The sequence below is a fragment of the Dromaius novaehollandiae genome, chromosome 20, assembly GCF_036370855.1.
Source record: "Dromaius novaehollandiae isolate bDroNov1 chromosome 20, bDroNov1.hap1, whole genome shotgun sequence".
In the NCBI taxonomy this organism is placed as follows: Eukaryota; Metazoa; Chordata; class Aves; order Casuariiformes; family Dromaiidae; genus Dromaius; species Dromaius novaehollandiae.
Window position 1 is genome coordinate 1,649,833 of NC_088117.1, and position 10,528 is coordinate 1,660,360.

General features: G+C 61.3%; 2 protein-coding genes across 4 annotated transcripts; both read right to left on the reverse strand.

Annotated features, from left to right (window-relative positions):
- Nucleotides 1–304: 304 nt before the first annotated feature.
- Nucleotides 305–3,939, reverse strand: LOC112986782 (lipocalin-15-like). 3 transcript variants are annotated; one of them, XM_064524043.1, is made up of 7 exons: nt 3,804–3,939; nt 2,989–3,128; nt 2,629–2,699; nt 2,121–2,231; nt 1,328–1,429; nt 1,082–1,103; nt 305–450 (listed from the first exon to the last, which is right to left on the reverse strand). In XM_064524043.1, exons 1-7 carry the CDS (start codon nt 3,897–3,899, stop codon nt 444–446), a joined length of 549 nt encoding a protein of 182 aa, XP_064380113.1. In that variant the 5' UTR covers nt 3,900–3,939; the 3' UTR covers nt 305–443. The 3 variants fall into 3 exon arrangements, with proteins under 3 accessions (XP_064380113.1, XP_064380112.1, XP_064380110.1); XM_064524042.1 differs by lacking the exon at nt 3,804–3,939 and having other exon boundaries at nt 305–447; nt 2,989–3,638; XM_064524040.1 differs by lacking the exon at nt 3,804–3,939 and having other exon boundaries at nt 2,989–3,638.
- Nucleotides 3,940–5,002: 1,063 nt separating this feature from the next.
- On the reverse strand, nt 5,003–8,540 carry LOC112986767 (lipocalin-like). Its single transcript, XM_026106212.2, has 7 exons — nt 8,372–8,540; nt 7,231–7,370; nt 6,835–6,911; nt 6,461–6,574; nt 5,967–6,068; nt 5,569–5,594; nt 5,003–5,178 (listed from the first exon to the last, which is right to left on the reverse strand). The coding sequence occupies exons 1-6, from the start codon at nt 8,468–8,470 to the stop codon at nt 5,569–5,571; spliced, it is 558 nt and encodes a 185-aa protein (XP_025961997.1). The 5' UTR covers nt 8,471–8,540; the 3' UTR covers nt 5,003–5,178.
- Between the last annotated feature and the right edge of the window lie 1,988 nt (nt 8,541–10,528).

The window sequence follows — 10,528 nt, forward strand, 5'->3', positions numbered from 1 at the left end:
GGGCCAGGGCAGGCAGGGCTGGGCAGGCTGCCTGCTTGACCCTAACCCCAGCTGACCTGCATGAATCCCCATTCATCCCAGTTGCTCATTTGTTCTATGCCCGCATCATCATCAGATGCCCCATTGCAACTTCCCCAGCCTCTGCCCCCACATCATCCCCACCCTGAGCTCTGCAAACAGTGCAGGGAAAGAGTCCCCAAAAAGTCCCTTTGGTGCTGAGCAAAAAGGTCATGTCCAGGAAGACCTTGGCAGTCTCTCCTATAGCCCCCAACAAATACATCAAGCTCTGGGGAAGCTTCTGCACCTATTTATTTAAGGAAGGAGAAGTGTGTTCCTGGTGGGAGCAGCAGGTCTGGCAGACCCCAGCCAGGAAGGGAAGGGGCACCATGGAGGAGGGGAGCAGAGCCCAGTTTCCACAAGGTCTGGAGGGCATCCATCTGGCTTCAGCTGCTGGAAGGCGGGACAGCCAGATGAGTGGTTAGAGCCGGCACTAATGGGTGTTAGGGAAAGCTGGGGACCACCCTCAGGCTGTGGTGGGACCAAGCTCCCTAAGGCATCCCAGGACTTTTCCATCCCAGGCTTCCTCCTCCTGCAACCCAAGCCAAAATCAGTGCCCATCCTGGGGCTGAGGTTCTTGGGGGCTGGCAGTTTGTCCTTGTTTAATCAAAAATCCCTGTTCTTGGCTGGGGGGGATCTGGCATTACATGGGACCTCATGGGAAAGGTGCTTGGCCCCCCCATGCTCCCAGACACCACTCTGGGGCTCTTCCCAAGGAGCACAGCCCCTGTGAGGACCTGCAGGCAAGGGCATCATCACCAGCCCAGGACTTGGGCTGCCCTGGCCACTGTACCGTGTCCCCAGGGTATCTCCTGTGAGACACCAGGGCAATTTCACTTCATGTGCATTTTTCAACATTTTGCTGCAAATCTTGATGTTTTCCTCAGAGAAAGGACCTTCCCTGACCGAGGTGTGCGGGAGCAGCACTCCAAGGCAGGCGGGGGGGCTCCCCAGGAGGCCATGAGTCCCTGCTCATCCCAGACCGTGCTGGGATGGAGACCCAGCTTCTCCTGGTCACACTCACCTGGCAGCCTGGGTGCACTCATCTGTTAAAAAGGAAAAAAGAGGTCTAAACAAGCTGCCTTCTCTCTGCCATGGATGGTGTCCTGAGCCCCTCCCAGCCCTGTGCCCACCCCGCTGCTACAGCGTGGCAGACAGTCCCGGAGACGTGTGCTGATGCTGTGCCCCTGCAGAGCTCGGCCTCTTGGAGAGCATCCCCGCACAGAGGGGGTGTGTGTCCCATCTCCCCGCTTGCCGTGCTGGCACTCACCCGACTTTGGCATGACCACCAGCATGTCCTCAGTAAGGCCCATGGTGGGGTAGAGCTCCTTGAACTTCTTCAGGAGCTGGGGGCTCACGTCCTGCCCCCTTGCTGTAGACAGAAACCCAAAGGAAAGGCAAAACTGGTGAGTGGGATGGTCTGGTGGCAAGTTGGACACACAGGGCCTGGCCCCCATGAGAGCAGGGATGGGATCCCAGGGAAGAAAAAAAACATTGCTAAAGTGATGGAGAAACACAGCCATATGATGGACATTGGATGTTGCCCAAAGCATTCCATGGCTGCCTTGGGCTGACAGCAGAAGGACACAAACCCCTCTGCATGGACAACCCACATGCTTGGTTGGGGCCGCCCAGCTGCCTGCCGTGAGAGCTGCTAGCAGGGCTTACAAGACAGGCGAGATGAGCAAACACTGGCTGGAGCTCACAACAGCCTGGGACCCATGGGCGAGAGGTAGCCGCCGGGACCCGTGGGTGGGAGTGAGTTGCTTCGTGCTTCAAGCTCAGCAGCTCAAGACAACTGGTATATTTTGGAGGTCTGCAGCCAGGCTGAAACACTGCAGGAGGGGATTTGATTCAAAGCAGAACAATACAGGCATATTTTTGGTGCAAAGTTTCATTCACGCCAAAATGAATTTCCTGCATGTGCCTTGGTGCCAGCAGGTTTGGTGCTGATGTGGCGGCAGTGGATGGCACTGGGGAGCCCTGCCTCTGCCACCCACCAGTAGCCATGTTTCACCTTGGCCCTGGACCCTGAGGGCACCCATCCCCACCCCCAAACTCACTGTAGAGCTGCAGTGTGATGCGGGTCTCCTTGTCCCTCTCCTTGACAGCGTACATGATAGCGTAGTGATCATAGTCCGTCTCCATCACTCTCAGGTCCTGCTTTCCTTCTGCTGCTAAGAAGACCCCAGATGATGCCCAGACAGGTAATATGGCACAACCCCATGCACTCCCTTGGCTCCCAGAAACTGTGCTAGCTGCACGAAAGCCGGACAGTACTCACAGCTTGAGGCCCAGGCCCTAAATTGGCCCTTTCACTGTGCAAAAAGGGGAATGCCATCTCTGAGCCAGCAGCTCGCTGAGTGTGTGTTGGCTCGCCCAGGTGACCACTTGCAGTACAACCTCTTGCCAAGAGATGGAGGCAGAGAGGCCAAACCCAGCTCCTGCTTGCTCCCTGTGAGCATGCAGAGGACTTGGGCTACTTGTCCTTGGTTTTGGGGGTGCCACAGAGGCAGCCAGACAGAGTCCAAGAGAAGTGTCCATAACACCAGCCCCCCTGCCCACACGTACCTGTGTTGGTGTAGTGCCCTGCCTGCGCATTTTTCTGGAAGAGCATCTCAACCTTTTTGCATTCATCTGCCCTGGAAAGGAAAAATTGAAACAGCAGATGCAGCTCAAAGCCGTGCTGAGGGTAGTGGGGCAACCGCTGGAGGGGTGAGCTTGGCCTGGCTGTGGGGACACATCAGTGTGGAGGCAGGATTGGGCACCACAGCGCACCGCGCCGTCTAGCATTTGTAGGGAAGATGGTCCCCTTCCAACCACCTTTGCCAGGAGAAGAGCACCCTGCCCCAGGAGGACGCTGCAAGAACCACGGCAGAGCAGGAGGGCCGTGCTGCCCACTGCACCCAGGCAGCAGTGTCAGGCACTTACACGGGGAAAACAGCCTTCATAATCAGGTTGCCCTCCGCTGTGAAGCTAAAGTCGGTGATGGACGACTTCATCCTATCCTTCATGCTCAGGAACACAGGGCAGTTGGAAACAGCAGCCATGATGTGCCATGTCCCTGCAAACTGTGATGAGCCATCACCAGTGGAGCTCAAGAAAGCCATGGGGATGTGCTGCCTGTTGTGGGGACCTGCCACCCACCACAGGGACCTGCCACCCACCACGGGTGATCTGCTACTCACCATGCGTGATCTGCTACCCACCATGGGGTCCTGCCACTCCCCTGGGGGAATCTGCCAGCCACTGTGGGGACCTGCCACCCCCCTGGGGGACCTGCCACCCATCATGAGAACCTGCCCACCTCCGGGGGATCTGCCATCCACTGTGGTGACCTGCCACCCTTTGAGAGGACCTGCTCCTCTGAGAGCTGCTCCATCACAGCTTTGTCCTGCCCCATGCCAAGAGGGTGGGCACAGCACCCAGCCCATGTTCCCTGGGGAAATGCAGCACCCTCTAGGGCATTGCAGCCCCAGGAGTGTAGGTATCCCTGTGGCACAGGCAGTGCTGGGTCTGGCCATGGCAGAAGAGAGAGAGATGGGCCAGTGTTGGCCAAGACTAACCCATTTTCCACTACTTCATGGCAGATAAACTGGCACAGCTTCAGACCCTGGACCAGGGGACCTGCAGGTCTGCACCTGCATGCACCCCTGCCCAAGGACACAGCAGGGGATGGGACCCCTGCCCCAGCCAGCCTCACTAGCCATGGCAGGAGTCCCTGGGCTGGCATCTTTTGCAGTTACCTTCTCAGGGTTGAAGCCCGGCTGCACAGGGACCTCAGCCTGCACCCGCAGCAGGCACAGCAGGGCCAATGCCAGGCTTGACAGCGCAGCTTTCATCCTCGCTCAGGCAGCTGAATGTGGGCTGGATGGACCTGCCTCTTCCCATATCCACCTTTATACCCCTCTGCCAGCAGCACCCCCCACCCCCCCCCGCCAGCCCCTGCTTTATGCAACAGGTTACACAAGAGCAGGGATAATTTGTGCGAGTGTTAGGTGACAGCGTTGGCCCCTTCCAGGTCTAATTGCGCAGCCCTGGATGAATGCAGCCTTGTCTGAGCCCCAGCAAGGAGCAGGTCTGGGACCAGGCAGTGCCCTGTATCCAGTGGGGTGTCCAAGGAGTGGGGTAACATGGGCTCAGAGGGTGCCATGTGGGGGGTGTCCCCCCCACTCCCCTCCCAGCTGGGGTTCCTCTGACCCCGGGGGTCTGGCTGTGCAGGGATGGATCCTGCCTCAAGGCAGAGTTTGGTTAGGCCAGTGCTTCAGCCCAGGGTCTGGCCACTGCCCACGAGGATAGGATAGCCTCCCGGCAGCGGGTGCAGGCCCTGCTCCCAGAAAGCACCTCGTAGGGTCCGAGATTGTGGCACGGAGGCTGTGTGGGTGGCCAGGGCTGAGTGACATCAGCCCTTTAGAGCAGTCACTCTGGGTCATGTCCATCCTCCCCACCAGCTCTCAGAGACTCCCTGCCACCACCCAGCTCCTGCCCCACACACACCACAGCGAGCCCACTGTCCGCAGGGGAAACTGAGGCAGGGATGCTGTGATTGCCAAGGGTGACCGAGGGAGCCTGCGGCAGAAGGCAGGTGATGCTCCCATCCCCAGCATGTCCTGACCCTCGGGAAGCCCCTCCTTGCACGAGAGCAGGTTTCATGGCTCTGCCAGGCAGCGAGGCTACAGGGGTCCCATCCTGCCAGCTCTCTCTAGCTGCTGGTCGGGTGCTTGGATCAGTCCTGCCCTCTGGAGCCAGCCTGAGCCCCGCGTCGGCACCGGCTGTGCTTGCTCCTGGCCACGCAGGGGCTGGCCGGAGGGAAACAGGACAACCTGTGGTGGGGAGACGCAGATGTCCCCCCTGCACCTCACTTGGGAAGTAAGGGGGGACCCTGGGAGGCCCCATCAGGGCTCCCCCTCCTGTCCACCCCCCTTGACGAGCCAGCAGACAAGGGCAGGGGGCTGGTGTTTTATATGGGGCTTCGGCAGGGAGGGGGTACAGACGTAGGGTGCAAAGGTAGAAAGTGAAGGGTGACGCCATGGCATGGGAGTGCTGGGGATGGGGGGGAGGTGGCTGCTCCGCTCGTGGCACTCTCTGGGCTCCGGCCCGGCAGCAGCTCGCGGGGTCCGCCTGGAAGAGAGGGGAGGCAAACACAGCTGAGCTGGGGGAAGAGAAGGGGGAGGAGGGGGTGACACTGGCCCCCCAAACCTTGTGCCAAGCAGGTGGGCACCAGCCATCCCACGGCCCAGAGTGACGTGGTCCTGTGGGGCTGGCTCTCCTGTTTGGTGGGGAGGGGATAAAGTGGCTCCAGGTACTACAGGACGTGGAGGACAGCATCGGGGAGCTCTCCCCACCAAGGGGAAGAGAGATCCCCAGGGAGAGGAGCTGGGGTGAGGCTGAGCAGCCTGACAGGGCCAGGGCAGGGTGCTGGGGGGCTCTGCAGCGTGGAGCATCTCTGAGCACCTCCCTTGTAAGCCCCCACACAGGGCTGGTCTGAGCCACAGCCACAGCAGGACTCACCTAGGCAGCATCGGCCATGCATTTATCTGTGGAAAGGACAAAACCAGAGATGAGCTCATCCACAGGCTCAGTGAGACCACTGCCCTCCAAACCCTCCTCATAGGACCTCTGCAAGGGGCTCTTCCTACCCATGCATCCTTCTGAGGCCAGGACCACAGAGGCATGTCTGTTCCAGGCATGAGCCAGACATCCATCCTGTTCCATCCTGTCCCGTCCCATCCCATCCCATCCCGTCCCATCCCATCCCATCCCATCCCATCCCATCCCATCCCATCCCATCCCATCCCTTCTGGCCTTGGTGCAGGAGGACCCATGTGGATGGGGGGTGCCAGGCTCAGTAGCCCAGCTCCCCGCCACCCCATCTGTCTTCTCCAGCCTCTCCTCCCAGCTGCTCTTACCTGTTTTGGGCAGGATGAGGATATCTTCATCTGCCAGGCCCTGTTCCCTGGAGAACTGAGTGAACCTCTCCAGCCGCTCTGGACTGAGCTCCTTAGTCCTGCCTGTAGCCGGGGAAGCAGGACCATGTGAGGGTGAGTGCAAGCCCCGCTACCCATCACCCAGCAGGCAGCACTGGGTTATACGGCCCAAAGACAGGGTAAACCCAGCAAGAGCTTGGCAAGAGCAATTCCCTTCAGGAAGTGGTCCAGACCCAGCTATGCCACATGTCACTCAAGGTGACACAGGTTTCACTGGTCACTCTGGATGCTGGGCAGGACCTCACATCCTGGCTGCACCCACAGGCTTGAGCATCCCAGCCATTGGCCCTGGGAGATCCTGCCACCCTTCTCCCATGGGAAAGATCTCCCAGCCAGGGGAATCCCAGGAGAGCCTGCTCATCGGGGTGCAGAGTGGTGGGTGGCATGCGGGGGTCCCAGCGTTGGCACAGACGTACTATAGAGCAGCACCATGGTGGAGGTGCCGGCGTTCTTGGAGATCTGGGTGGCCACCAAGGCGTACTCGTCGTAGTTGGTCTCCACGATGCGGATGTCATGCGTGCTGCCCCAGCCTGCAGTGGACAGAGAGGGCACATCTCAGCCCAGCACACCAAGCACTGCTGCACTTGGCTATGCACAGGCAAGGACAGGGAGCAGGCGGGTAGCACCAGGCACAGCTAACACCAGGGCCCGGCCAGGAGCTGGGGACAGCAGTGCCCATGCCCGGGGCCCAGGGACGTGCCACTGAGGTGTATGCAGGGGCTGTGTCCTGGCACCATCCTGCCTGCAAAAGGATGCGCTGGGACCCTGGCCTGTGGGGCCAGACACTCACGTGGGCTGGTGTAGCTGAACCGTCCTGGCTGCTCTGTCTTGATGTAAAGGCTGTTCCTCGTCTCGCACCGATCAGCCCTGGGAAGTGAAGCACAAGTCTGTTGAGGAGCTGGGCAGGAGCTGCCTGCATGGCCATGGGGGAAACACCAGCACCGCCTGCCCTCCCCAGCACCCAACACATGGCTGTCAGACCTGCTAGTTCCAGGGGAAGACAGAGGACCTGGTTCCTGGCAGGATCAGGCTCCCTGCCACCCCGAGGCACCTACCATCCAGTGGGCAGGCCCTTGTAGGGTCAGGGAGGTGCAGGGACTGGGGTGACCCTTGGGCATAGCAGGCTGGGGCTGCCCCCCATCTCCCCTGATGCCACCAGTTCACCCATCATGTTGCCTGTCCGCACTTGGGGTAGGTGGAAGTGACTTCCAGGTTGCCGTCTGCAGTGGCTGAGACGACTGTGGTGCACATCTTCATCAGGTGTTTCTTGTCCTTGAACCAGTTGGAGTTGGAGGCCAGGCCGATGCTGTACCATTTCCCTGTGAACTGCACGCAACCTCGTCTCAACCGCAGGCTGGGAGCTGTGCTCTGTCCTGCCTGCCCCGACACCCGATCCCCCACAAGTGGCAGCAACAGGGACAAGTCTCACCCCTCAGCTGACCAGGAGCACTGGCTCAGGCCACTTCTCCGTCCCATATCGGTCTATGCCTTGTGGCAGGACTGTATTGTGGCATCCTCATCACCCAAAGGGCTTCTACCTTTGGAAGGTCCTGCTCATCTCCTGGTCTCCACAAAACCCAGTCCCCCAGTTAACATCATGCCTTTCATTGCTCAGCACTAAGGGCATTTTCTTCCCGTTTCCCCCACGCCCAGGCAGGAGGACAGGAACGTCCAGCTCAGAAATGCTGCCAGCATCTGGTCAGGGACACAAAGAGTGGCTCGGTTGCTGCTGTGGCGAGTGGCATCGCTTGTGGAGGTGAGCCTGCTCTGTGCCCTACAGGGCTCAGGCCACGGGGCTGGGACCCCCGGCTTGCTGCCTGCCTGGAGCTGCCTTCCTCTGCCAGGAGCAGCCTGTGGCCTGCCCGTCATGGAGGGAGGAGGGTCACTAACACCCCAGGCACGCCAGCATCCAGCTGGGGGGGCTGGGGAGGGTAGAAGGATGCATGGGACACACCCCCCCCCAGCAGAGCAGCCCTTGGTTTTTTGAGACCTCTGTCCAGGGGTGGCTTGGGGGCTGTGTTCAGGGGGTGGAGGTCTGTGGCCCCTCTCCACGCAGTTTCTCAAACCAAGCTTGCTTTTCTCAGTGCCTCCCTCCCCCGTGCATCTATAGAAATGGCACCAAACCGAGGTCCACCAAACCAAACCCCCAGGACCCTGGAGCAGCCGAGGGATGGGGAGCTAACGGTGCATCGGATGCCCTACTCCTTCCAGAGCCTGGGACAGCCTGGTCCTGCTTCCATCCATAACACCCTCCCCGCACATCTGCCGGGAGATGATCCCCACCGCACGTCCCACACCAGCCCCCATGCCAGCCCGGCTGCTGTCACCTTATCCTCCTGGAAGTCAGCTTGCACGGGAATGTCCTCCTGCGCATGCAGTGCCCCGAGCAGGGCCAGCCCCAAGATGCTGAGCAGCGTGGCCTGCATGTCTCCCAGCGCTCCGGTTTCCCTGTGCTGAGCCGAGCCGAGTTCAGGCGATGTGCCGGAGTTTCGGGCGAGCTCCCTATTTATGGGCAGGCCGTGTGATGGCCCCGGGGGGCGAGCGCTGCAGGCAGGCCGGCCCCGTCTCCCCCCCACGCTGTTATGCAAGTGAGAGCAGGGGTGAGTGCCGAATCCTAAGTGCAGCCTGGGAAGCGGCAAATTTTTCCCTCCTGTTGATTTTAGATGTTTGCCTCCGGGTGCCAAACCTCCCCGCAGCAAAAACACAACTTGGAGCCAGTTTAGCAGCTGTCCCTGCCCCCCGGCGCAGCAGAGAGCTTGGGATCGGCGCAGGGAGAGCCAAGGCTGGCCACCAGCACAGGAAGGGGGCCAGGGCCACCTGGCGTGGCCAGGACCAAGGGCCAGGGTTTGCCGACTGCCTCGATCCTTGCAAAACAGCCTCACTTCGCTTCAGAGAGGGGCCAAAGCAATGTAGACGGGATACTGGATGCCTGCCATGTCCTTATCCAACATATGAGACCCATGGCCACCTTTGGATACTCCCATGAGACCCTCACCTTCAACCTCAGCCAAGTCCCTGCATTGCCCAAAGAGCACCTTGGCCAGCCCTGCTGCCTGCCCCAGGCCCCACGGGCCTCCAGATGTTTCATGAGGAAGAGAAAATCTCAACCGGTTCCACAGCTATCATGGCCCCCCTTCCCCATGGGACCCCACAATTCCAGGGGCACAGTGTGGCTTCACAGCCCTGATCCCCGTTGCGTCCTTCTGGCAGGGGGTACCAGCACGGCATGGGCACTTCCCGGCACTCGGGTGCGTGGTCCCACAACGCTCCCAGAACCAGGCTGCACAGCGCAGGTCCGAGCCAATGACCTCCCAGTGCCAGCCCCAGATGTGGCTGCGGGGCTGGGCTCACCCGGTCCCCAAAGGTGCACCCAGGGCAGCGTGTCTGAGACGTCCGCCGGCACCGCGTCCCTGCGCCCGGGCTGCGGGTGAGCGCGGGGTGTCAGTGGCAGAGGCGGGCAGCCAGGCTGGCCCAGCTCAGACATCCCCGCTGGGAAGTGCCGGGCACAGCGTGAGCCTGGCCGTGCCTCTTGCCGGGACCGGGGCTCTGGCCGGCCGCCCGCACACCGCCAGCCGGGCCGTCAGCCGCTCTGCCGGCAGCGCGGTCTTGCCAAGACCCTTTACATAAGGAGGCTGTTTTCACAACAGCTGTTTTTTTCCTCTCGGCAGCCCACCCGGCCCCGCCGCTGGAGCACATTCCCTTCCCCACATCCAGCTGGGAGCCACTCCTTCCCCGGCACAAAATGCGCCGGGGGCTGAGCGGGCTCCGCGGCTTTATTAAAACAAAACAAAAGCTGAGCCGGGCAGGACTGAGCATCACGAGAGCCCGGCCAGGGCCCCTGCGTGAGCCCGGGCTGGGGCTCGCTCAGCACCAGCTGGTGCACAGGCCCCATGGGGCGGGCGCCAGCCCTTGGGTGCTGGGTGCAAGCTGCCGGGTTGGCACCCCACTGGCTGCTGTGGCTGCTGGGAAAAGTTGTCTCTCTGGTGGGCAACGGAGGTCTGGAGGATCCCTGTGTGTCCCCACAGTCCTGCGTTGAGGCAGGGCCCCAAAGCCATCCCTCTCCCCCGGCATGCCCTGCTCCCTGCCCTGGGTGGCAGCGAGGGTGCCTAGGAGGGTGCCTCGGGGGGCCCGAGGGTGCTCCACTCTCGGCGGTGGCAAAACCAGGCACTGGCCTGTGGCAAGCGCAGGAACATGGGGACAACAGTGGTGCGGGACAGGTTGAGCCCATTGCTGGAGCACAGCGGGGCAGAGGACGGAGGGCAGGGTCCAGACAGAGTTACAGAGGCTCCAGAGAGCCAGGGAGGGCTTCCCACTTGGTGTCCCATCTCCAGAAGACCCTGGCCATGTCCACCCCACCACGCTGATCGCCACCGCGACGCGGCCACCTCTGCGGAGCAGCACCACTGCTGGGTGCAGGGCCCAAAGCAGCCTACAGCGGGGGGACCGGAGTCCATAACACGACGCTGCAAAGCAGCAGGCTCGGC

Bases quoted from the DNA above. Each gene is read 5' to 3' on its own strand.
- LOC112986782 (XM_064524040.1), bottom strand. From the start codon at position 3,581: ATGGCCAGACCCAGCACTGCCTGTGCCACAGGGATACCTACACTCCTG. The intron at 2,700-2,988 runs GTAAGTGCCTGA...TTTCCTTTCCAG, and splicing joins ATGAAGGCTGTTTTCCCCGT to GGCAGATGAATGCAAAAAGG. The intron at 1,430-2,120 runs GTGAGTTTGGGG...TTCTGTCTACAG, and splicing joins CATCACACTGCAGCTCTACA to CAAGGGGGCAGGACGTGAGC.
- LOC112986767 (XM_026106212.2), bottom strand. From the start codon at position 8,470: ATGCAGGCCACGCTGCTCAGCATCTTGGGGCTGGCCCTGCTCGGGGCA. The intron at 6,575-6,834 runs GTGAGTGTCTGG...TGTCCACTGCAG, and splicing joins GTTCAGCTACACCAGCCCAC to GCTGGGGCAGCACGCATGAC. The intron at 6,069-6,460 runs GTACGTCTGTGC...CCCCGGCTACAG, and splicing joins CACCATGGTGCTGCTCTATA to GCAGGACTAAGGAGCTCAGT.